At 42.4% G+C, this 27,216-nt stretch overlaps 1 protein-coding gene across 3 annotated transcripts in view; it reads right to left on the bottom strand.

The window, feature by feature from the left end:
- WLS (Wnt ligand secretion mediator) overlaps positions 1 to 27,216 on the bottom strand; it is a 118,072-nt gene that overhangs the window by 50,124 nt on the left and 40,732 nt on the right. For 2 of the 3 annotated variants that reach the window (XM_081485601.1, XM_081485602.1), the window contains exon 2: positions 26,450 to 26,722. The exons of the other annotated variant lie outside the window; for it this stretch is intronic. In XM_081485601.1, the coding sequence (XP_081341727.1) occupies positions 26,450 to 26,722 (273 nt within the window). The remainder of the gene's footprint in view (positions 1 to 26,449; positions 26,723 to 27,216) is intronic. 3 annotated transcript variants of the gene reach the window in all.

Below are 27,216 nucleotides of genomic sequence, written 5' to 3'. Positions count from 1 at the left end.
CTGTACTCTGTTGGCAATGTAAATTGGTGCAGCCACTATGGAAAAAAACATGCAGATTCTTCCAAAAACTAAAAACAGAACCGTATGACCCAGCAATTTCACTCCTGGGTATATATCCAGAAAAACCAAAAACACTAAATCAAACAGATGCATATACTCTAATGTTCATAACAGCAATAGTTTCAATACAAGATATAGAATAAACCCAAGTGTCCATCAACAAATGAATGGATAAAGAAGATGTGGTATAGGAAAGAGGTTCAAGAGAGAGGGGACATATGTATACCTAGGGCTGATTCATGTTGAGGTTTGACAGAAAACAACAAAATTCTGTAAAGCAATTATCCTTCAACTAAAAAATAAATAAATGAATAAATGAGATGCGGTACAAATTACACACACAATGGAATATTAGCCACAAAAAAGAATGAAATTCTGCCATTTGCAGCTATGTGGATGGACCTAGAGAATATTATGCTTAGTGAAATAAGTCAGGGAAAGACAAATACCGTATGTTATCACTTCTATGTGGAATCTAAAATAATACAAACAAATGTATATGGCAAAAGAGACATAAATATAAAAAACAAACTAGTGGTTACCTGTAGGGAGAGGAAATGGGGAGGAGCATGTCAGAGGTATGATATTAAGAGATACAAACTACTATGTATAAAACAAACAACAAGGACATATTGTATAGCACAGAGGATTGTAGCCATTATCTTATAATAACTGTTAATAGAGTATAACATGTAAAAAAGAAAACCTGAATCTCTATGCTATATATCTGAAACTAATATTGTAAATCAACTACACTTCAATGAAAAAATAACTAAAGATAATAAATCCTCAGTCAAATATGGTGAATTGGCCACCTGTGTTTTCATCTCACTCCTGAAACTCCACAAAAAAACAAAACAACAAAACAGAAAATGAAAATAAAAGCCATTAACTCACAAGGGGGAAAAATGGTAGTGACATGAGCAGATCAGAGATTGCAACAATTTTTTTGAAGATGAAAAATAGATGAAGTAGGATTTCCTGGAAGCCACAAAGATGGGCACAGCTGAAACTCCACAGAAGGGATATTTTGGAAAAGTGAGCCAATATGTCCAATAGACCCCCAAGCCACTCTGAACTGGAAAGTACCAGGTATTGCATAAGACAGGAAAGGCAAGATGCTGACAACACAGAAGTGGGGTCAAAGTCTATACACAGAATCACCGGAACCCCAGTTCTCATCCATCTTCTCAGCTCTACACAGTCCAGGAGGAGACTCTGGACTTGAGGACACCAGGCTGTGCAGAGACCCAGGGCTGAGAATGCAGAATAATGAATCTGTATAAGAAACTGTGTGATGCCTGGCTTGGCAGAAGCAATAATCAGAGTTTGTGTATCCTCTTGGTTAGGAGCCAGAATGACTACAGCTGCTCCTTGCTTGGCAGCCTCAGTGGTCCAAAGAAAGAACTGGCCAGAGCTTCCATCTGTGAGTGAGTATTAGGCACCAAGTTACCTCCTTTTCACTTCTAACCCTGGGATTAAGAATTGAAAGGGTATTTCCACAGAACTCAATATTATAAATATGAAAGGTATAAAGGAAGTTATCAGTTCTTATGTTGAGCTCCTTGGAGGGCCAGGGTTCAGGGCAGCACTGGCCTTAGATACAACACAGCAGGAGAGGTCCTGAATCTCAGCCCCAGACTTTCAAAGGGTCCTTCTCTAGGGACTTCACTGCTGGCACAGTGGTTAAGAATCTGCCTTCCAATGAAGGGGGACATGGGTTTGATCCCTCTCAGGGAACTAAGATTCCATGTGCCACAGGGCAACTAAGCCCACACACAGCAACTAGAGTCACATGGCACAACTAGAGAAGCCTGCAAGCTGCAACTAGTGAACCCATTCACTGCAACAAGAGAGAAGTCCACACGTTGCAGTCAAGAGCACGCGTACCACAATGAAGGCCCAGTGCAGCAAAAAATAAATAAATGAACGAAAGTCTCTCAGTTGTGTCTGACTCTTTGCGACTCCATGGACTGTAGCCCACCAGGCTCCTCTGTCCATGGGGATTCTCCAGGCCAGAATACTGAAGTGGGTTGCCATGCCCTCCTCCAGGGGATCTTCCCAACCCAGGGATCGAACCCAAGTCTCCTGCATTGCAGGCGGATTCTTTACCATCTGAGCCACCAGGGAAGCCCAGTGTACATAAATAAACAAATACATAAAATAAAAAAAATAATAAAGAGTCCCACTCTGTCTGCCCTTTTCCAGCTGTTCACTTCTTCTCCGGATGAGAAGACGCTGAAGTGAAAGGGACATGCTCACCAAGAGCCTAACCTCTCTCCCAATTTATAGAACATGGCCCAGGAACTCAGGAATCCAGAATACATACAGAATCCAGAATACATACTCAGACAGCTCTGAGCCTATTTCCACATCCTGGGGAGGAGGACAACTTCCCCAAATCTGGTCTCCCAAAGGGAACTACACAATACACAACCACTTGTGCACCTTTAGGCTCATGAGTAATCAAAGGGCTGCTGTTTGTAGGAGGACATGGACAGAGTTTGAGCTTGGAGGGGGAGTGTCCACACATAAACATATTCTTTGTGTGGGATGGGAAGAAAAGACTTTGAGAAGCCCACACTCCCTGGTCCATCATATTTTTGACACAGAATTCCAAGGAGTCCAAGAATCCTAAATTCAAACCCAGATTTCTACTTCATCATGAAGGTAGATTAGTTACATTTGGGTGATAGGACTTATTTGGCTTAACAATTTTTGGCGTGATTTATTACTTTAAAATATGTAGACATATGACAGCCATGCCTTCATAGGTACTCTTGCCCTGACCCCCACAAATGTTAGGGGTGGGCCTTACAGAGCAGGTGCCTCAGGGAGAGAAAGGGCCAGACACACTTGCTTCCTGGCCTTCTTCCTATTTTAAGAGTTACTGCTACCTGTTGGGAATCTCCAAACTGTTTTAAAATATGCTGTTAAAAACAAAAATTTTAAAGACTGTTTTCATGTACAATTACTCTCTATTGGGCCCTCATGACTTCTGTGCTTTCATTTAAATGAGCTCACTAAACAACTCTATAAAGTGAGCATGAGTATTTCCTTTTGATTAGTAAGTAAACTGAGGCCCTCAGATATGAAGTAACTTGCCTGAAGTTGTATTGTTGGTAATATGAGAAAGAGAACTATTTTGAAACCTTCTTAAAAGACAACCTTCTTTTTTGTATTGCTTAAAGAAAACTGGGTAACTTGTGATGAAAGAAGCCCCTCAAATGAGTCATAAAATATGAACAGGTACATCTTTAATAAAAACAGGGCTCTGTGTGAACACTGTACACTTTTATCCTCATACCCATCCTATGAGGAAGAAGTCAGCTAGAAAAATTGCCCAAGAATACATGTTAGTAAGCGGGGCCTTACACCTCAGTCTGGTTCCCCCAGATCCCACCACCCTCTACTATCTTGGTTGGCAGAAACAAAATTCAAAAGAAACCTAATAGTTGAATCAAGCACACAGCCTGCAGAGGCCACTTAACTCTGACCAAACACAACTTTCTTGGGGAGAGAAACATGCAGTGCTCCCAGGAGACCACTGGGAGCATGGCTGCAATTCTCTAATCTGAGCATTGAGAGGAACTGCCAGAACCTACAGAGCACCACTTTAGAAAACTGACTGGAGAAGTGTAAGGGGACCCACTCTGCCTGGAGCTGGAAGCCCAGGGACACCTGTGTTCTGATCGTGGATCTGGCCCTAACTTGGGGTGAGATCAGGGATGGGAGAGAGCCCCATGTACAGGGGCAGCTGCTTTCAACTCCAACCCTCAAGAGACATCATAGGTTATCTTTCCAGACCTGCTGCTTCAAGAGAAGCCAGATTCAGATGGTTATACATCTCTCAATTTTTGAATGTCAATAACCAACTCACTAAAAACAAAACGAAGGGACTTCCCTGGCAGTCTAGCAGTTAAGAATTTGCCTCATCATGCAGGGGATGCAGTTTTAATCCTTAGTCAGGGAACTAAGATCCCACATGCAGTGAAGCAACTACGGCTGCTAGCTGCAGCTAGAGAGCCTGCATGGTCTGGAGCCCATGTTCTACAACTAGAGAGTCCACGCACCACAAAAGATCCTGCGTGATGCAACGAAGATCCCACGTGCCACATCTAAGACTCAATGCAGCCAAATAAATAAAAATAAATATCTTAAATAAAACAAAAACGACAAAAGGAAACAAAATCTCTGCGTAGGTCAGCTAAGAAAACATCATTCTCTGGGGTGAAGGGAGACACTTTTCATACTGCCCCACACCACTATTCTTTTCTTCCCATTTTACTATCAAGTGAAGTTCTTTCTAAACTTTTCTAGCTTGTTCATGAAATTTACCACAGGCTCTGCCTAATCCTCATGGATCACCTCCCTACTTTCTGTGCTGTCTGGGGCAGATGTTATCATTCCTGTCCATAAGGCAAAGAAGCCAAGACTCAGCTTCCCCTAGAAACATCAGACTCAAGCTTCTAGAGCTTCATGGCCTGTGGTTCTTATACAGGGAGAATGGCCAGTTCAAGTGACCTGCTAGCCTCCCCTCACAGGACTGTGATCTCCCCCCACCCATGGACACTCATAGTTTCTTCACCCTGTTGGAACAGGACTTGCCTCATAGGACACTGGGCTTCCCAGGTGGTGCTAGTAGTAAAGAACCCACTTGCCAATGTGGGAGACACAAGAGACGTGGGTTCTATCCCTAGCTTGGGAAGATCCCTTGGAGGAGGGCATGGCAATCCATTCCAGTATTCTTGCCTGAAGAATCCCATGAACAAAGAAGCCTGGCTGGCTACGACCCATAGAGTTGCACAGAGTCGGACATGACTGACGCGACTGAGCACACACCTAGGACTTTGTGATCTTTAAATCAGCTACTACACGAAAAATTCTTAGATCAGTGCTGAAAGCATGACAGGTTTAACTATTGTTTTTATTATTTCATAAGGGATATAAAGGTAAGTCTCATATCTATTTTAATTCAAAATAGTTACCGGGTTTCAGAGACAGGAACCTCCCACTATGAACCCATATCCAAACCTGGAGCACAAAACTCAGAAAAAGGACAACACTGGCAGAGGAACCGAGCAAAGCTGTGAAGTCAGCCACCAGAATCACTTTCTCTTCTGTCTCCAATGGATTCGGAAACAAAGCTCAGCTTTAATGACTATGTTGCAGGTAATAAAACACTGGTCTCATGACTCCTACGGTACTGTTTGGGCAATACTCCCCTCCCCCACCTCCACAGAGAGAATGAAAGTGCAGCATTCAATTTGAATTCCTTGGGAGAATGGCAGGAAGGCCAAGAGTACCTCTGGCTCCCAGAGAACCTTCTCTATAAGACAAGAATGCTGGTTACACCAGTTCTATGGGGTGAAGCTGTAAAGTATCAGCCTAGGGCATTTATAGATTTGAGATGCATGGCTTTCCACACCTAAATGAGACCAGCAGCTTTGTTGTCCTGTGGGCTGTCTGAGCCTCACATTTCTCAAATGACTTTGGAGATACATTTTGTTTGCATGGAAAATCCATTCTCAATATTGGGAAGGGAGGTGTGGAAAGGCACAGCTGGGACTTCCACCCTGTTATGGAAGCAGTGCTCTGACATGAGGAACCTGAACTGCAGAGTTCTGTGGGAGCAGACCCAGACTGAGAGTACCATTACAGGCAGAAAGATCTGTGCCTTCCCACACTGGGACCCACAGACCAAGCATATCCTTAAGAAGCATTTATCTCTGCATGAGTTAAACCATCCTGCCCTTCATGGGAAAAGTGTTTGCCAATCAGTTTTGTGAAGACAAGTGGAAAGCCAGAAAGGTGAGCAAGTCCTCAACATAAGCCAAAAATGAGGGGGGAGGGGGACAAAGAGCTAGGAAACAGCGTGAGCACCCCAAGAAACCTAGGGCAGCTGTTAATGTCAGAATGGCCCCTGGGAGGAGAGGCTGAAGTTATGAAAGATGAGCCTTCTTCAAGGAATTCATCAGAATGCTTCTTACTTACACTTTTGGAAATAGGCATTTGCCAGTCAGGATATTACAAAGAGTGTGGGGGCCAAATAGACCCACTTTTCAATTTTATCTTTATGTCTTCTTAGCTAAGTGGCTTTTGATTCAGTCCGTTTCCACCTCTGCTATACAGAAACAGCAGGACCTACTTCCCAAGGCTGTTGACAGAGTCATTTGGCATATAAACACTTAAAAATCCTTCTTCTTTTTCCATCCAGCCCCGTGATGATTAGGTGATATTATTGATCAGTTAAAGAAATAAAGGGGAAAAGGGGGAGGGCAAGTTACATAAAGAGAAAATAAAGAATTATTTTATGGTTGTCAAAAGCTTTTCAGTTCCCTGAGAAACCTTGATTTCCCTGGACCCTTGCCCTGGGAAAAAATTAGAGATTTCAAAATGCTCACACACATTCCCACATTACATAGGGGAGCTGCCAGTCACCAGGTTTGTTTGGGTAACCTCAGAAGGAGGCCGTGCAGACCAGCCTCCTCCCAGCCTCCTGCAGACATATAATCTGGGGTTATTTATGCCAGCGTTCTTTCCCTGATCAAAAACTCCCTGACCTAGCTTGTATTTTCTTGACGCTTTCAATTAAGGAAATAACAAAACCAACCCTGTCCTATATCCATGGTTAGGTCTGGCAAAAATGGATTCAGCTAATTATAAATTTGGTCCTGGCTGTTTTTTTAAGATGCCCTACAGGCCTGGGTGTGAGGTAGTTATAAAATGAATGAGTACAATTATTTCACAAACCAGACTAACAGTTGAGTTCACCTGTCTCACTTTTACCCCATCACGTCAAGCATATGCATTGTGGAGAAATATTTTTCACATGTAAGAAGACATTTTTCTAAGCATAGTCAGAATGATCCCTTGCTATATTCTGAAGCAGTATCTCCTAACTGAAGTAACTTGTCTATGAAAATATGACTAGGACATGGTGGAATGTTCCTCACATCAGGCCTTTTGCAAAGTGACATCTTCTCAGTTAGAAAATATCTAAATAACTTAGCCCTACTGCATCCTACTGGACTGCTTAAAGGATATACATTTCGAAAAGTAGCTGGGGCATCAAATGTTTTGTAAACAAATGAATTGGTAGGACAACAGAATATAGAAAAACCACATCCTGGTGTTCACTGAGTTGTAGAGTAGCTCTTTTCCCTTCCTTATTTTATTTAAGCTTCTTGGCTGCATAGCATACAGAATCTTAGTTTCCCAACCAGGGAATGAACCCAAGCTGCCTGCAGTGGAGACGTGGAGTCTTAACCACTGGACCACCAGGGAAATCCCACTCCTCCCCCTTCCAACTCAGCACACTCACTCTGAGGGGTCTCATCTCTTCCTGGGGCATCAGCCACCTCTCAAGTTCAGATTTCCCTCCTGAGTTTCAAACCTGCATGCCTACTTTCCACTGGATGGATGGCTCTATTTCCATGGTTCACAAAAGAAAGTCAAACCACCAAACCACCAAATTCAGTCCATTCTCTGAGCTCATCAAGTCTTACAGATTTATCTCCCTCTCTCTCCTCACTTGTTCAAAGTGAAAGTGTTAGTCACTCGGTTATGTCCAACTCTTTGCAACCCTATGGACTGTAGCCTGCCAGGCTCCTCTGTCCATGGAATTCTCCAGGCAAGAATACTGGAATGGGTAGCCATTCGCTTCTCCAGGAGACCTTCCAGACCCAGGGATCAAAGCTGGGTATCCCACATTGCAGGCAAATTCTTTACCATTTGAGCCACCAGGGAAGCCCTTATTCAAGGCCACCATCATCTCAGGTCTAGATGACTCACACATGCCCCATGTATGTTTTTCACACTGTAGTCAGATAGATGATTTCTAAAATACTTTCAATGTCTTCACATGGCCCTCAGTCTAATCTTGAAACTCCTTAAATGGCATACAAGACTAAGACCTGGCTCCTGGTTAGCATCTCAGGATCTCATCTCACAACCCCTTTCCTATCCTTGCCTGTTACACTGGTCACCTTAGCCTGCCATCCCATTTCCAGCCTTGAAGATGGGTAAGAGTTCAGGCTCCAGAGAGATGCAGCCTGGGATCAGGGACCACCTTGGCCACCTGGTGCCTGCGCAATGGTCAGCAAGTCACTGAGCTTCTCTATAAAGGGGCGATGACAGTGTGTCCATCTCCTATGGTTGTGAGGACTAATGTGCTAGTCACTCACACAGCCCTAGCATACAGTAAGTACTCAGTAAATGCTGACTACTTTTTTAAGGCTTCCCTGATAACTCAGTTGGTAAAGAATCTGCCTGCAATGCAGGAGACCTGGGTTTGATCCTGGGAAAATCCTCTGGGAAAGGGAAAGGCTACACACTCCAGTATAGTGGCCTGGAGAATTCCATGGACCGTATAGTCCATGGAGTTGCAAAGAGTCAGACACAACTGAGCAACTTTTACGTTTCACTTTCACTAAAAGTTATCTACACTTACTGCACTTGCGGTCCCTGCTAGCACACTGGGTTTTTACTAGGCACCTTCTTTGAGAGGGTATATTACAAAAGAGCTTTTCCTCTGGGCTGCAGACAGTACTCTGAAGATAGTGCTTGGCATCCCCCCTCATGCCAAAATAACACTTGCTCATCTTCTAGAATTCTACAGACACATTCCCACCTTCCCTCACCCACTAAAACAGATGGAGGGCTTCTCCTCTTGCTCCTACAGTACCCTGTGTGTCCTTGCTGTAACATGTATCCCATTGCAGCTCAGCTACTGACTACTTCCCTGTATCTCTTTCCCTACCCACCTCCCACTTTGAGGTTCTGAGAGCCAAGGACTGCTTCAGTTTTGTTCATAGCTACAACACTCACGTCTTTACAAAACATCATTAAATATTTGCCAAATTAATGAATGACTATAATTCTTCTTTCTCCAAATAGCCTTAAAATCCAAAATTCTGTCACTCCGTCATTTCTATACCACTTGTGTGTAGTCTATAGCCTTCTATTTTGGGGGCATTCACTTTATTTCCCCTACAGCATGCTTCTTTACCATCTGAGCCACCAGGGAAGTCCATACAGCGTGCTTCTTTTCTCCCACCCCCACACATACGTATACACACACACACACTCAGAAAAAAGATGTTCTTCAAATTTGGCCAAGGGTACCATCAAGGAGCAATACACCTGCTCTCTAGGACTGGAAACAGAGTGAGCCTGAGGGGGTCACCATTCCCTTCCTCCTGCTCCATCTGAATTACAATATGGAGTTGCAATAGTGTTCTGCTTGAGAGGGCTAGTAGGGGTAAAGGAGGAGACGACTCCTGAGAGTCCGTCGGACTGCCAGGAGATCAAACCAGTCAATCCAAAAGGAAATCAACCCTGAATACTCATTGGAAGGACTGATGCTGAAGCTCCATTACTTTGACCACCTGATGCGAAGACTGAACTCATTGGAAAACACCCTGATTCTGGGGAAAGATTGAAGGCAAAAAGGAGAAGAAGGTGACAGAGGATGTGATGGTTAGATAGCATCACTGACTCAATGGACATGAATTTGAGCAAACTCCAGGAGATAGTGAAGGACAGGGAAGCGTGGCGTGTTGCAGTCCACGGGGTGGCAAAGAGTCAGACACGACTTAACAACTGAACAACAACATTCATGCCTGTTCACATCTACAGAGATAAGAGAATAGATTGAATTACTGGTAAGACTTCAGAGAAGAAAAATCTACAGCACTCATTTGGGTGTGACATGTTAGGTCTCTGATAATCTACTCAAGCTTACTTTTCAGGGACAGAAAAGAAGTCCATCAGGAACTGAGAAATCATAACAGCTGATGCTGCCACCAAGATGGAATAATATACCTCTGAAACCTCTAATGCTAGTTGGACCATTCAATCCATGTTTTCCTCCACCAAATATATTTAAGCACCTAGTTTCAAGGCAGAATCACTGCCCTCAATTGTTCACAGTAAGGTAAGGAAGGCAGTTTTCAGTTGCTAAGTCACGTCTGACTCTGTGATCCAATGGATTATAGCCTGCCAGGTTCCTCTGTCCAGGGGATTTCCCAGATAAGAATACTGGAATGGGTTGCCATTTTCTTCTCCAGGGGATATTCTCAACCCAGGGATAGAACCAGCATTTCCTGCATTGGTAGGTGGATTCTTTACTAATGAGCCACCAGGGAAGGAATATTACCCGATGTGGGTAGTGCATATGAAATAGGTATATTCAGTCAGTCCTCTGTATCCACAGATGCAGAACCTGCAGAAATGGAAGGCTGACTGTACTGTACCATATAAAGGTGTAGTATATAAAGGACGTGGGCATCTGTGAATTTTGACATTCACAGGGGTCCTGGAACCAATCCCCCAGGGATATCAAAGGACAACTGTTGTCAGCATAAGATGTCAAGAGAACAAACTAGGGGGATAAGAAACACAGCCCAGAATATACAATCTTCTGGAGTATCTCATCTAAAAGAAATGATGTTTAACTGTTGACTCACAGGATGAGTAAGAGTTCACTAGGTAAGGAAGCAGGAGAAAGAATTATAGGCAGAGGGACCTGCATGGCTAAAGAGTCATGGGAGCACAAAATAGCACAGTGCAGCCACAGAAATCAGCTCATTCAATATGGCAGGGAATGGGAGATGGAGTAGAGAAAACAGACAAGGTTGGGATGAGGAAGCATCTGCTGAGAAAGAGAAGAAATGTGCTCTGAACATTGCAGTATCTTATTTAGAAGGATGTTTAAGCAAAGAGATCTGGCAGCTGTGTGAAAGGCAGACTGGGATGGGGCGGGGATGGGGGGAGGAGGGGGTAGAGAGATCTCAAAAACATTGAGGCCCGCTGCACTTACACAGTTCTCAGTATGTTTAAGATTATTGACTCTCATAGTAAATGCCACCAGAAGGATCGTCCCTGTTTTCCAAGGAACCTGAACTCAACAATGAACCAATCATTTCCTGACAAAGCTAGAGAAATCAGAACCATCCAAGCTGGCAAGTGTTAAAACACTGGAGAGCAAATGTGGCAACAGCTCTTTCCTATTTGACCATAATCAACATAAATGTGGAGTGAAAACAAACCTGACAGCCAGGGGAGGGAAACGCACAGTGGGCTTCTTTGCTTTCTCCCCAGGACGCCATCAGTGCACAGAGTGTATAGAAGAACAGCTGACGTGATGGTTATGAAAATCTACCTGCCCCCCCCACCCCGAATGCAATTAGAGAAGAGGGCTTCATTCACCCTGAATCTAAAAATAGATGATGGCAGAGTTCACAGACTGACAGCTGCATTCTCATACAGTAACCAGGAGAGGAAAGGGATGGCTAATTTAACTTAACAACTCCCAAAACAAACAGTGCAGAAGTAGTCCAGGATAAAGAGAAAACACAAAGGTCACTTCTTCAAAGGGCTAGAAGAGGAATGGGGTCACTCCGTAGCAGTTTATTAGTCCTCCTAAAACCCTGCTTGTGTGCCCAGATCTGCCCAGAGTCCTTCAGACAGGAGCTCTGATGGATGAAGATGCAGAAGAAGCTCAAGCAAGATCAGGCAGGAGGGCCAGGACTTGCCCTCTTCTTCCTACATCACCTGGATACCTAAAAGCTAAGAAAGTCACATTTTCTAGATAAGAGCTCTTCCCCACCATCCCCTCCCCCCACTCGACCTTTGTCTAAATCACACTCTGCCTAGCCTGGAGCAGGGAAAAAAAAAAAAAAATTATCCAGGAAATAAACATGGATCATTAAGGGAAAGAAACCAGGTGTCTCAGAGGAGTGAACCATTTTGGTTTTCCTCTCCTCAGTCCCAGTTTTCTTCCACAGTCTGCCCAGCCCAGGGAGAGGATTACCGTTGGGCTTCAAAAGAAACAAGGACATGCTTGTGAATGGGAAGCGGACCCTCTCCGAGGTTCTCCCACAGATCTGTGCTGGCTCCTGGGGCGGCTGCCAGCCAGCTAAATGTCAGATCTCTGCACCCCACATTCCCGCGCCGCACTACCTCCATCGCCCTGGTGACTAAGCTGTTTCAACAGCTGTGTTATTGCTGGAGTCAGGCCAGTGTTATTCGCACAGAGTATTTGTTTCGTGTGGCTTAGGTGGGGATGGGGGGCTTCCCTGGTGGCTCAGACAGTAAGGAATCTGCCTGCAATGCAGGAGACCTGGGTTCAATCCCTGGGTTGGGAAGATCCCCTGGAGGAGGGCATGGCAACCCACTCCAGTATTCTTGCCTGGAGAATCCCCATGGACAGGGAAGCCTGGTGGGCTACAGTCTATGGGGTCACAAAGAGTCGGACACGACTGAGTGAGTGACTAAGCACACAGGTGGGGATTGGGGTTCTATTTGCAGATGAGGTCCTCCCCTTGATCATCAGCGAGGGCATTCCCTGAACTTCAGGCAGCAATGGGACAATGTCGGGGAGCTGCTCAGGCTTCCAGGAGATAGACAGACTTAACACCACAGAGAAGGTGGAGAAGGCATCCATGTCTGTGACAGTGAAGGATAACCAAAAACCAGAGCTCTGGGTTGGGCCCCAAAGCCCTCAGGGAAAGCCACTGATGCTCAGAGCAGGTTCCTTCTGCTCTTCCCCCCCAGTCAGCTCTCTCAGTCTCTCCTTTGAAAGACTCCTTCCTTTCCAGTAATGTTGGCACTCCCCCCGCCCCACCCCATCTCGGTCAATCTTTCCATGCATCTATCTCCCCCAAACTTGCCTCCGAATAACACTGAGCCTGGGCTGTGTCCTCCTGAGTGTTTGTCCCTCAGCCCCTGGCCCTTCCCTCTCTCACTGTGTGGCTTCCCATCATTTACACTCATCTCACTCCTGCAGCAAGTTAGGCCCATTGACTTGTTCATCCCCTCCAACCCCCAACATCTCTATCTAGCCTCTTGCCCAGCATGGAGGGTGCGGCAGGCATTCCTTAACAACTGCTGAACAAGCCAACCCAACTCCTCCCATTGAGGACTGATGGAACACAGGCAGAGGCACGGCACTTGTTACCTTTCTTATCTGTGGGCAGGACCACTTTCCACTTCTGGTCCATTCTAGGCTGCTTCCTCCCAAGAGCCCCGCTAGCCTGCTGTCCACTCTAAGTTGTTTTCACCAACAGCAATCAAGTTACGTATTCTGATGTTGAAGAGATCGCAGAAATGTGTTTTCTTATAAAGGAGGTCTTGTATTTTTAAAAGACATAAAACAAAGATTCTCTAAAGCTCTCATTTTTGAATGCCTGTTATGTGTAGACATTTTCAGCCACACCTAGATGCCAGCCAGATATAGAAGATTATCTGTAATCTCAAAATGAGGAAACCAAGGCATCAGTGTCAGTGTGGGAGGGAGGCAAACTGAAGTCAGGGGTTTGCCTGACTTCATCACTCCAGGCCTCTCCCATTACGTCATGAGTTAGGAGAGGAGACCTGTTTCTTGCTCTGGGAAAGTCACTAATTAGCTGTACAATTGGAGTAAGTCACTTTACACATTGTATTCTTTCATTAAATACTGAAGTTGAACATATGATGACTTAAGGTCCTTCTAGTTCTAACATCTCTTGAACACAGAAAATGAAAACACCACCAGATGCTTAACTGCCTTCTACCTTTGCAGCACTGTGTTAAAAACAAAGAACAGTAAAACAATTCCTGCCTTCAGGGCACTTGCAATGGAGTTGGCCTGACCAGGGACAGAAACTTGATGTTGACTAACATAAAGAGTTAAACAGAAACAAATGTAAAAATACCAGAGTACATGGCAGTCCTGGAGAAAAAACAATGTCATAACTATAAAATGACAAGAAGACATTCTAACAATGGTTTCTTCCCCCCATAAAAATACCTTTGTGCTGTCGCCAGGACAAGCCAGCTACCTAAAGGAATCCCGTCTGTTTCACCGGAAAGCTTTGTTTCCGACAAGTTTCGTAAAGGAAAAAGTAGGCTAGCAAAAGCTTTTTATTTCCAACCCACCTTTTCCTCATTCCCATGAATGAGGAGGGGATAAGAGTGACAGCAGGCAGCCAGGGAGAAAAATAATATGGCTGGTGGGTCCTGACCTCTTGGATTCCTGCCGACAGACAAGCCCGAGAGGCAACATTTAATTGTGAAAAGACCAGCCTTGCTCGCCTCTTATCTTTTTCCTCTGTGACTTAAAACCCACAATTACTGGCAACCCCTAGATTCCGAGTTACTCAGCTGGTGGTGGCAGCGAGGGCTGTGTCTGTGGCTGAAAAGCAAAAGGGGAGTTAGATTTTACCTGCCTCGGAAGCCAGCCTTGTGCGAAAACAGCCCTAACCCAGCTTTATGACTTCTCCCATTAAAAAGTTCACAGATGCCCTCCCGTTGGGAAGACCACCATGTGAGAAGTCCAGATGGGGGAAAAAAAAATCGATTTCCAGCTGCTGTATAATTCAAAGGACAAGCTACAAGTCTCAAATCCTGCATTCCACATTTCATTTCAGTACTAAATATGTGATTTTCAATTCTTTTTCTTAAGGATCAAGCTCCAAATTTCTTAGCCCAGTCATCAAGGCAACTCACCAATCGGCCTCTCTTTCTTTTAGGACCTTATCTTTTCTCTCCAATATGAAATTCTTCTAACAAGGGAATTTACCATCTTCTGCATACAACATGTCATTTCACAGTATTTCATGGTGGAAAAACAGGGTTGTTAGTCCTGTCTTCCTCAGCTGCAACCCAGATGACTTTGGAGAGGTCATGTAACTTCTATAATCTCCATTTGCAGACTTCTAAGAGGTTTCTTCCCACATACCTCTGCTCCCTTCTTGAATTATTACTCTATTCCCAAACATTTTAATTTACATATTCATGTTTACAGTCAAATATGATTAAATCATGCCTTGTGCACATAATCTCCTAAGGGTGCTGAGAATTTCCCACATCTTCTATTTCAGGGTGTTCTCCAATTGCTTCACTGGTGATCAACATGCAACCGGGCACTCAGGAGGTCTACCTATACCATGAAGTTAGAACTCTTTCCTTGAGATTCATGAACCTCTGAGTCCCACAGATGACCTTCAGGTCTTCAGTTGAAATATGAATACAAAGTATCTGTATGGGGTTTGTGCACATTTTTCTCTCAAGGTCAAGGTTCTTAATCCAAAAATCCAAAGTTAAGAACCGCTGTCCTTAAGTAGTGAAAGGCCTGTGGCTAGCATCTGTCCAGGTTCTTGTTTTACACACTGGGTCCTGCTGCCGCCTTTTCTGGGCTACTATGTTCTCTTCAGAACTTACATTTCTTCTCTCTACTCAAGTCCAGTAACTCACCTTTATTGAGCATTTATTCTGTCTACTTACTATGTAAAAGCCTCATATGTATTACTGTTTCATCCTTAAAACAATCCTAATAAGCGTGGTACTACTATTATCTCTATTTTATGGATAAAGAAAACAAAGTATAAGGAAGTTCAGAAACTTGCCAAAGGTGTCACATAAATTCGTCAAGTGACATGTCCAGTTTTTGGCCCAATATTCTGGCTTCAGAACAAAATAAGACTGCCCTTGGATTGTCTCCTTGCCAACAGATAGTAGAGAGTCACAGATTCCACCATCTCTCATTAAGACTCCACCCTTCAAGGCTCAATTAAAAAACTGTATTCACAGTGAGTTAATCATTTCCCCCTCCTGTGTTCATGGAATATTCTGCACACTTAGCACTGAACACACTAGTGTGATTTTTTTTGTTTCTTTCTCTCCTAACTAGACAGTGAGCTCCTAACTAATTCTTTTGAGTACGTCTCAAGTATTTACTGTTCTTGGGGCTATGCTAATTATGGGGACACAAAGATGAACAAGATACAGTCCCTGCCCTCAAAATTCATTCTTTCCGGATAGAGAGTAGTAAACAAAGAAGGACCATGAGGTTTTTTGAAATTGTACTATGAACGATAAGGATTTATCTTTATACCTTAATTTCTGAATAAAAAATGCCAGCACACAGTAGAAGCCCAATAAATGACCACTAAAGGAATGCAGGACTTTGGGAAGGGGGCCTCAGAAGCTGGGCTGTTAAATTTAAAAGATCTACCATCCCTTTATGAAAACTCTTTGAGGTTATTTATATACTGACTCACCTAAAAACTGCTTCCTGAGTTGGTGTCTATGATACATTTTTTAATGTCAGACTAAAAATACACTTCCAGTACACCAACCCTGTCTGCCTACCCAAGGCCTAGAAATGAACACAAGGTAACACGTAACAAAATGAAAGACAAGAAAACTCACTCAACATTAAGTTTACCCACTAACATAAGGGCATCCATCCCCACTTAACAGCATCTTCTAAAATGGTTCACACTTGAGGGTCTTTGAAGTAACTGATTCACAAAGCTGAAGGGATACTCATGAGATTTTTATAGAGTCTAAGAACCTTAAGTGAGTCATGGACTCTCAGCAAAAGAGACACAGAGTGGACAGGACCTTAGTGGTCATCTCGTATGATTTCCCACTCAGATCGGGAAGCCTCTCCAGGGCACAATCGATGGATTCATGCCATAGACTCAGTGGGATCAAGGCAGCAAGATCACTTTCACTTTTAACCCCTCTATTTCTCAGCTAGGAGACTTTGGATAAATCATTTAACTTCTCTCGTCCTCAGTTCCCTCTCATTCTATAAGGGAGAACTGTTGAGATGATCAGATGAAATAAAAATAAAGTGGTCTTCGTCAGAGATAATTTGTTTGCAAGTAACAGGATTTTACACACACTAGCTTAAGTAGAAATCAGCTGGAAGGATACAAAGGTATCTTGAGAAGCTTAAGTGCTGACAAGCTTGAGGAACCAGAAGCAGGAAGGGAAAACTGTCAGGGAGAGATTCATCACTTGTAGTCGATTGTAATTATACCCCATGGTCCTTCATCTCCATTTTTCTCTTTGTATCCGGTTTTCCCACTCTGCCAACCAACTTTCTCTGCTTCTCCAGGCATGTGATGAATGATGGCTGCCCAGGTAGCCCTCAGGACTTTTCAGTTTAAATGCCAATGAAGGTGAGCCTAGAAATAGTGAACCCCAATTTCTTATAAGACAGAATCTGATTGTTCCCCCTTGGGGCAAGGGCCCATCCTAATCCAATCAGCTATGGCTGAGAGACTGATCATGCGGCCAGGTGCCCATTCAGGAGGCATGATGGAAGTCCACACTCCGAGGGAGGGGAAATAGACAAGTTCTGTAAGAAAATGATATGAGGCCAAAGCAAATGGCTGGCAGCACAGACTACCACCAGCATCTCTAGTACAAAAGTACTTTGTAAAGAAATCAACACCAAATGCAAGTTATCTCTGTGGTCATCATTCTGATTGCCCCCTCAACCAGCTCCTGCTTGATTGCTACCAATGACAGGCAGCTCACTACCTGGAGAGACAGCCTTTTCATTACTGAACAATTTCATCTATTAAAACTTTTCTACGTGGCAGCAATTTTTTTAAAAGACACTGAATTCTTCTATCTTCCCGTAGCCCTTACATTTAAAGAATACGTAATCTTGTCTGTTAGGTCAGGCCTGGGCTTTCCCTTGTGGCCATAATATGAGTAACCAGTAAGGCAGGAAAGATAGATTTGATGGACAATTACCTTAGGGAACAACCTAAACCAGAACAATTAAAAAACTAGAACCTCCTCTTCCTTCAAAGAATTACTACTACCTCCAAGCCTGGTGGGCTGCCGTCTATGGGATCGCAAAGAGTCGGACACGACTGAAGCGACTTAGCAGCAGCAGCAGCAGCTCCTACTAATTCCATGAGCACTAACTTACTAAAGCAAAAGAAGAACTGAAACCATTTTTAGCATCACTGTGTAGATAGTACGAAGCTGTTGAGGAAAGTGGTTTTTTCCATTGTAGAGTCCCTGGCACTTTTTTAAGTAAAATTCTGCTTTGTATAACAAAGGATTTTCTTTGTCCATCTAACTTTCTTTTGCTTTCAGAAATATCATTCAGAAAATAATTTTACTTATTTTCTTAGATCACCCAAAATAAAGGTATGATTTTCCATAAAATAACCTCACATTAGCTATGTGATGACTGACTGGCATTTAAATACTGACAATACCCAAAATTAGAAGAGGAGGTAAAAAAGCACAAAATGTCTTATATATAGTGGGGCACCATCAAGGAATCTGCTGCTTGTGGTGGCTTTGCTGCTCACATTTTTCATTGATGTCACCAAGCTTTTATTTTAGTAACCAGGATATACTTGTTATGGATGCAAAGAGAATCTCCTCATTTATATTCTAAACTCAGAGCAGGAAATGAGACACGTGGGTGATCTGCAGCTGTGGCACTATAAACAGGACCAGCCTACCTCCTAGTCTAGATTCTAGACTGCACTACATTTCCTGAACTTGAACTTGGGAGATTGAAAAAAAGAAAATACACCATTTTAGAATGACCAGCGCATTCTGTCCAAGAATCTTAGAGGCCTCTGTTTGATAGAAGCCTCACTGACCTGTATATTTAGTCTACACGGTTGATATACAACCAGGAGATCCTGCTCTGTCTCCAGCCAGCTGTGCTACAGTGGGCAAGTATTGTAAGGATTCCTCATCTCATAAATTAGTCCTTTAACATTTGGGGGCCCATTTGAAAATCTGACAAAAGCCTCAATACCTCTTATTCCAAAAATGCACATACATAAATAGGACTAAAATTTCACACAGTATCAGGGACGCATATGGTCCTTGAAGTCTACCCATAGAGTCTTGTTTAAATTATTAGACCAACAGCATTCTAACCTTTCTTCCAGTGCTCAAAGTCTGCAATCACACAGTGGATGTTTAGTAACAATTACTACAAATTATTCAACACCATGGATGAGTGTTTTGCCAAGACTAGAGACCAATCCAACACAATCTACATTCTAATGCTAAATTGACCAATAGATCAATGGATGACTAGAAGAAAGTGGGAGGGATCTCATATAACAAACTATATGTGTGCTCAGTCATGTCAGACTCTTTGCAACCCCATGGACCATAGACCGCCAGGCTCCTCTGTTCATGAGATTATCCAGGCAAAAATACTGAAGTGGGTTGCCATTTCCTCTTTCAGTGGGTCTTCCCAACCCAGGGATTGAACCCGCGTCTCCTATGTCTCCAGCATCAGCAGACGGATTCTTTACCACTGAGCCACCTGGGAAGCCATAGCAAACTATAAACATTAAAAAAAAGTAAATAAAGTCTTGGAAAGGTTTTGAAAGAGTCCAACTCTGTTTCTTGATTGGATTTTTTCATTTCGAAATACGTAACCCAAAACCATTGAGCCAGAAAGTATAGAGATCCAGACAGCTTTATAGCGATGCTGTCCAAGTCATGGGCTTACACATATCACACCCAAATAAAACAAAGCCAAAGGTTCTCACCCTCCTGCCAATATAAACATGTTCACAAAGGTTAATTTCAAAGTTATGCCTGAAGATTCCCTCAAAGGGAAAGATTATCCATGAATGAGTAAACAAACATGATGTCTTTAATATTCACTATCCTGGGTTATAATCAACAAAATATGGTCCTCTCCTGTGATTTTAGTTTCTTTCTAAGTCAGTAGGTAAGACGGAGTCATACTTGTAAATTCTAGGTTCTAGCCTTGGTTTGAAGAGGAAACACAACTCCATAAGAAAGAGGACTGGCCATGGTAAATTCATCTTGAATATTGACAACCTCTCTACCTTTACTCACCACCTCAAACCCCACTCCATTTAAGGCTGCTGCACCTTTCTGGTGTGTTTTGAGCTTTCTCAGCTTATCTTCTTTTGAGGGGGTGGGGAGAGAGGAGAGGAAAAATTTGAAGTTTTTATTTCTTCCCCCATTGATGCTGGGGTAGGTAAAGAAATTTACAAAGGAAGTTTACAACTCTTGGTGTCACTAGCCTGTAATAAAAACTATCCACTCAGAAATGTTTCTTTATGAAACTGTAACATAGTCATAAACCAAAGAAGTCTCTTTTAGGGAAGGTGGGGGAATGGGAGTGGGAGGGTAGAATTAGATTTCTTCTCAGTGACTTGCTTCAACATAGTTTGTTAAAGAGGATTAGCTGATGAAGCATGGAATTCCTGTTGTGTGGATACCATATTACCAACGGTCTGCTCCATCAGAACAGTTACAGTTTTATGGTGTCGAGAATCCTCTGCTCCGTTAAGCTCTCTTTGTGGACTCTTCCCAAGAGGCATTCGAAAATACGGAATTAAGAACCACAGCTCTTGCTGATGGTCAACAATAAGATCACAAAAGGATTCTGTCTTTTCCCTTGTATAAATCCGACCCTAATCATTTTAGATAAAGTGACAGTTCATTTTTTACAGTCAGTAGATTGTTCCTTTATCCTAATTATCTACATGTAGTGTCTACCTAACATTCTATAACAGTTACACAAATGGAAGAGCACAATCATTTCATAAAAAGTTAGGCAATTTTCTCCCAGGACACTCAGACATCTAACTTGAAAAATGACTGGGTAATAATATCATTCTATTTTTTTTACTAGAAATGTTTCAAAGAAATATTTTCAGTTTGAGAAAAGAAAAATCACTTGTTAGAGAAATAATTTGATCATTTCATGTAGTCATTTGCAAAAGTGAAACAAGTTAAGACTTAATGCTCAGTTGTAGAGTACAGCATAGGGCTCAAGGCAAAACATAATGACTTCATTACCTAAGAACAGAATAAACACCCTGGCTTTCCCCATCCCACACCATTTATCAGTAGTTCTTCAGCTTAAGAGTTTTTTAGACATCTGAAAATCCTAGATTTATTGCTAAAGACAGATCAATCCTTCCTGATGCTTTCTGCCCATGAATTTCAGTGCTTCTATTTCAACAGAAAATTTGAAAGCTGGGTAGACACATGTTGAAAAAATAAATAAATAAAACACCTTTCTCTTTGGTCTCAGCACCTAAGTTCCTCAAAAGAAGCCCCACAGAGAGTCTGAGGTTAGTTGTAATCAGTACAGTGATATCATGTTACAAGTGGGTACCATTTCGGCCATCCCAAATCTGTATTTTAAAAATATCTATGTAAATTGAGTGATTGATAAAACACTATAAAAAGAATGATATACATACACTCTAGATGATATTTTCAAATAAAAGAATTTGTTGTTACAGAACAATCTAAGCCCATCACATAGATAAACATTCGTTTTTTTCCAACGATTCCAGACACTAGGTGTTTAGGCTGATATTTTTATCACATTTTTTAGTCTACTCACACTCCCTCCATTTTCTAACTCTCCAGAGCAAAAACTGAAGTTCTCTGTCCTTTCAGCTCTAAAGAAGCACCATGTTTGTGCCCTGACAAACACACTAATCCCATGCCTCTGAAATGTTTAGGTAAAAGTCAACCACTGACCCAAACACAGATTTCGACAGGTCTGCTCAGAATTCATATAGTCATCCTTCATTATCCATGGGAGATTGGTTCCAGGACCACCCCCCATCCCCAAACCCCCACCCAGTGGATACCAAAAGTTATGGAGGCCCAAGTCACCTATACAAAACAGTTCAGTAGGCCCTCAGTATCCACAGATGAGACACAGAGAGCCAACTTGAGTTGGCATTTGCTGAGCAGTCCAGTTTCCCAGGTGGCGCTAGTAGAAAAGTATCTGCCTGCTAATGCAGGAGACACAGGAGACATGGGTTTGATCCCTGGATCAGGAAGATCCCCTGGAGAAGAAAATGGCAACCCACTCCAGTATTCTTTCCTGGGAAATGCCATGGACAGTGGAGTCTAGCAGGCTACAGTCAATGGGATCACAAACAGTCGGACATGACTAAGCAACTAAACAATAACAACCAGTTTCCAAGTATCTAGAAGTCTCTAGAAGTCTCTAGATTCTCTTTGACTGGCTCTCCCTTCCTAGTTCTTGCAGACTATTGTTTTAAAAGTGAAAGTTGCTCGGTCATGTCGTTGAGACCCAATGTTACAGTCCATGGAATTGTCAGGCCAGAATACTGGAGTGGGTAGCCTTTCCCTTCTCCAGGGGATTTTCCTAACCTAGGTCTCCTGCATTGCAGGCAGATTCTTTACCAGCTGAGCCACAAGTGAAGCCCAAGAATACTGGAGTAGGTAGCCTATCCCTTCTCCAGCAGATCTGCCCGACCCAGGAATCGAACAAGGGTCTTCTGCATTGCAGGAGGTTTCTTTACCAACTGAGCTATCAGGAAAGCCCTTTTAAAACTATCACCATTTACAAGTTGCACTGGTTACTACTTTTCATACTTAGCAATGAATGACAATAATAGGTTATTTAAATGTTTATTTTTAAAAAATCAAAGTAGGAGGACTTCCTCGGGGACCCAGTGGTTAAGACCATGTGCTTCCAAATGCAGGGATGCAGGGAATGGAGGTTCAATCCCTGGTCAGAGAATTAAGATCCCAAATGCAGTGCTGTACAGCACAGCAAATAAATATTTTTTAAAAAATCAAAGGAATTCTGTTTAAAATTGCTCTTTCAAGTATAGATTACTTTTTTTGCATAATAAACATGGAATATCTGTCTCAAACAAAATATAAGCATTCTCTAAACACTTGTATTACTATAAATTACTCTATAATATCATTATTTCCACCTCCAAAGACATAGGTATTCCCTAACAGCTCAGTTGGTAAAGAAACCACCTGCAATGCAGGAGACCCCGGTTCAATTCCTAGGTGGGGAAGATCCCCTGGAGAAGGGATACCCTACCCACTCCAGCATTCTTGGGCTTCCCTTGTGGCTCAGCTGGTAAAGAATCTGCCTGCAATGCGGGAGACCTGGGTTCGATCCCTGGGTTGTGAAAATCCCCTGGAGAAGGCAAAGGCTACCCACTGCAGTATTCTGGCCTGGAGAATTCCATGGTAAAGTCCATGGGGTTGCAAAGAGTCGGACATGACTGAAACACTTGCACGTTCACTTTCACTTTCAAGATGAGTCTGATGAAATCTTGGAATTGATGAAACAATAACCCGTTTTTAAAGTGAATGACAATGCTTGTTCAGTTTCTGAGGGATAGTCAAGATCTCAAATCCTAGCCAAAACCTGTATCATCTTAAACTGAAAGTTTAAAAGGAATAAACAATTTAGCTCCAAATGACTGTCATGTAAAATATATAGTCCTTTGATTATTCTGTCTGCTCAAAGACCCTTAAAAGATACATGAAAACTCCACATGTGTGTATAAAATCCTAACTTTAATGTCATAGTCCAAGTGTGAAATCTCTTATTTGAAATCTGAAACTCATTTCATAGACTGCCTAGGAAAGCTTAAAGAAAAAAACAGGATTGGTTCTGACTCTTCCTTCCATTTGAGGTAACATTGCTAGCACTGAATATTTAATAAACAGAAAGTCATCCACATATAATAGGATCTTATTAACCACATTCCCAATCTTTTTTCTTCTGCCCCACATACTGCTATCAGAAAGGCATTCAAACAATGATAAAATGTAAAAAGTAGACAGGAGGTTGCACATACTCCTTAATATAAGGATCTAGAAGAAACCTAGACCTACTGTGTCCCATAAATATTATTATACGTATATGTCTATATAACTCAGCAAAGGCATACCATCCCTCTTTAACTGATGCCCTCTTTAGTGTCCATTAGCAAACGGTAAAGAAAATGCACTTAAGGAAAGAAAATTCTCACGAATCCAACATATAACATTTTCATATTAAAGTCAACAGGTCCCATCAGAGCTACTGCTCAAAATAAGCATTTTTTGATCAATTTGGTTTTCTTGATGGTTCCAGTTTATTTATTGAAGCAACTGTTAGTTGTGCATATTATTAGAATTTTAGTGTATCCTTATTAAGTACAGATCTTCACGTTATAAGAAGTTAAAGGATGTTGTTTAAGAATCTTTAGTCCACTCTTTTTCTAAATGAAGATAAATTGTATTTTGGAACCTGAAGATGTACTTGGGGAAAAAAAAACATACAATGCATTCACATTTCATTTACATATAGCAGTGTTTTAGTTAAAGCCTCATCAACATAGGTATTTTTGATGTTTAGATTTAATATATGATAGGAAGCAACTCCTCTGTGAAGTTATTCAGATATGTAATAGGTTCTGACCACCAATTAGGATGGATGGTGGAATTTCCTACGCATCCAATAATTCTGACACCACTATCTACCCAGAGATAACATCAGATTCCACAGGTAAAGGGCTCAGCCTCACAAAGCTGCCCCTCTCTTCAGATGCCAGTCGCAAGCTCGGTTGAGGCTTCAACCTTCTGATACGACTGTAGACCAGACCAACAGCTTGACTGCAACCTCAGAAGAGTCAGCCAGAGACTCCCAAGTTAATCTGTGCCAATTCCTGACCCAGAGAAACAGGGAGATGATACATGTTTATTGATTTACACTGCTAAATTTTAGGATAATTTGTTACCCAGCACTAATACAGCCAATACAGAGCAATTATTTAATTTCTATTACAGAGTAAATCATTTCCTTTACCCTTGGAGTAAGGAGTCTGTCTGGGAACATTATATAGAAATACACAACAGACAACCAGCCCAGATAACAGGGTACTGTGTCCTTGACCTTCACACCAGAACATAAATCAGTTAATCTACACGTGTCAGCTTCCCATGGCTCCTCTAATGATGCTAATTCTCCTTTTCTTGAATACATTCTGGGAACTAGGAATACAAAAACCCAAACCTCAAGGTATACACATTAGTTTTAGTCTCTGTTTTTAACCTCATAGCAAATTTCCCTTCCTGAAGCTTAAACATTAAACTGTATACTCTTCTCATTATAGCACTTAGCTTTCCTATAGTATGTTTAAGTGTCTGTTTCTCAACCATTTCTTCCCTAGTGCTTTCTTCAATCTTGTATCTTCTGTATCTAGTACTTAACACATGATTGAGACTTAGTAAGTTTGAATGAATAAATGCATTACACAAGCGATGAATGAGCAAGCAAGTCAACAGGCAAGAGAACAGGGACATAGGAAGTACCGCTTGAATGTGTCAGGTTGTTGTTAATATGAAGGTCCAGGTGCACATCAACCACTCCTTCTAGCTAAAGTGCTCTTCCAGGGACTTCTCTGGTGGTTCAGTGGCTAGGACTCTGCATTCCCAATGCAGGGGGCCCAGGTTTGATTCCTGATCAAGGAACTAAATCCCGCATGCCTCAAATAAAGATCCTGCATGCTGCAACAAAGATTGACGACCCCACATCCCACAACTAAGATGCAGCATAGCCAAAAAAAAAAAAATCTAAAATAAATAAATTTTAAAAATTAAAAGAAAATGGATCTTCCGCTTGCACCCACCCTCATCTCCAATTCCTTGTCAGAATTTTCACTCTTTAATACTCACCTCAAAGATCTGTCTGCTCACCTCTATACACACACACACATGCATGCGTGTGTGTATGTGTGTATGCCAAGGCAGACTTTCCTTTCTCTGCTCTAAAGCCTTCTCTTCATACTCCCACAGCTCCTTGGTATACCTTGGACACTGTAGTGTAATGACTGATTATTTGCCTGGTATCTCTGCTGTAAGCCCCTTAAAGGACACTGTCTTCTTATGTATCTACATGTCCAGCCATCAGTTCAGTGTGTGGTAGCAGTGGGTACTCAAAAACAGTATGAATTAATAAGTAAGAGATTGAATGAATTAGGGGTAGAATTACATTTTGAAAAATGATCTCAGCATAAGCTGTTCCAAATAAAATGTCAATCAGGCATATATACAGTTCTAACTCCTTAGTGGAGTAAAATTAATATAATTATGTATCACAATAATTTCTGATACAAGAAAATTAGAATTAAAAAAAGTGCTCTAATCCATGGACAGATTCTCTATACTATCCCCAGATGTCACAAGTGAGTCTGCCTCTCAAAAATCACCAATCTCCCCCTCACAAAACGCTGATATGCTTCATGCCCTCAGAGTCTTGAATCACAACTGAGCAAACTAGAAAAATAACCTGATTTTATGGGAAAATGGGAGCTCCTGGGTTGGTGTTCCCACTTTGACAGGTATATTTTTCTTAGGCAATGGCTTAATTCAAAGCCTCACCAGAAAAGACATTTGGAAACATGGGACCTTTCAGAAATTCTCAAATCACTCCACCGGGGTGAGCTCCCCTGTGGCCCCAAGGCAATGGAACTTGGCTAGAGCAGGGCTCCTGAGCTAGGCTGCCTGGCTTTGAACTCCAGCTCTTCCACTCTCTGGCCTTCTGACTTTGGGCAACCTCACTGATGCCTGAGTTTTCTCTCTGGAAAGTGAAATAAGACCCACCTTTAAGAACTGGTGGGAAGATAAAATGGGTTAATTCAGGTAGAGCACTCAGAAATGCATCTAGTAAGTAGAAAGTAGTCAATAATTGTCACCAGTAACACTGTTATTTCATTCCTATTATAAATGGCTCTGAAAAGCCTGAAGAGAGAAATTCCCCAAGACAGGAGAGGGGTAGGGAGAGTGCACTTACTGATTTGGTTGTTCAGCTTGAATGCAATGTCCAGCTGCAGGATAAAGAGCATGAACTGGAACCAAGGACTCATCTCCATGGAAGGGAGGGGGATGTGGACAGAAAACACTATGTCATTGGCTTCAATTTCCCTTGGAATCGCTTCCTCGATGTCTCGGATCTTGTCACATTGGTTGCGTCCCCAAGGCATTAACCATTTTGCCTTGTGATGGTTTTTACGGACATCCACGCATTTCACTGACATGTAGGATACTGCCGTTGTGGGTCCTGGAGCTGAAAAGAGAATGTTTTTCTGTTTTAGAAGAATCATCCATGCAAGTGCCTAATTCTGGCTAACATTCTTTCCACTACTGTCCTCTCCATTTTTCACACTGCCTTCCATAACTTAGAATCATTAATACCAAGTGTTAGTTGCTCAGTTGTATCCAGCTCTTTGCAACTCCCATGGACTATAGACTGTCAGGCTCCTCTCTCCATGAAATTCTCCAGGCAAGATTTCCTTTCTCCAGGGGATCTTCCCGATCCAGGAATAGAGCCTGGCCTCTGGGTTGCAGGCATATTCTTTACTGTCTAAGCCACCAGGGAAGCCTATTAATACCAAATGAGTAAAAGTTTCTCAGTCGTGTCCGGCTCTTTGTGACCCCATGGACTATACACTCCACGGAATTCTCCAGGCCAGAATACTGGAGTGGGTAGCCTTTCCTTTCTCCACGGGATCTTCCCAACCCAGGGATAGAATGCAGGTCTCCTGCATTGCAGGCGGATTC

This window comes from Giraffa tippelskirchi, chromosome 5 (genome assembly GCF_054371585.1).
Source record: "Giraffa tippelskirchi isolate mGirTip1 chromosome 5, T2T-mGirTip1v1.2.pri, whole genome shotgun sequence".
Lineage (NCBI taxonomy): Eukaryota > Metazoa > Chordata > Mammalia > Artiodactyla > Giraffidae > Giraffa > Giraffa tippelskirchi.
This window is presented reverse-complemented; position numbering and strand designations above follow the sequence as displayed.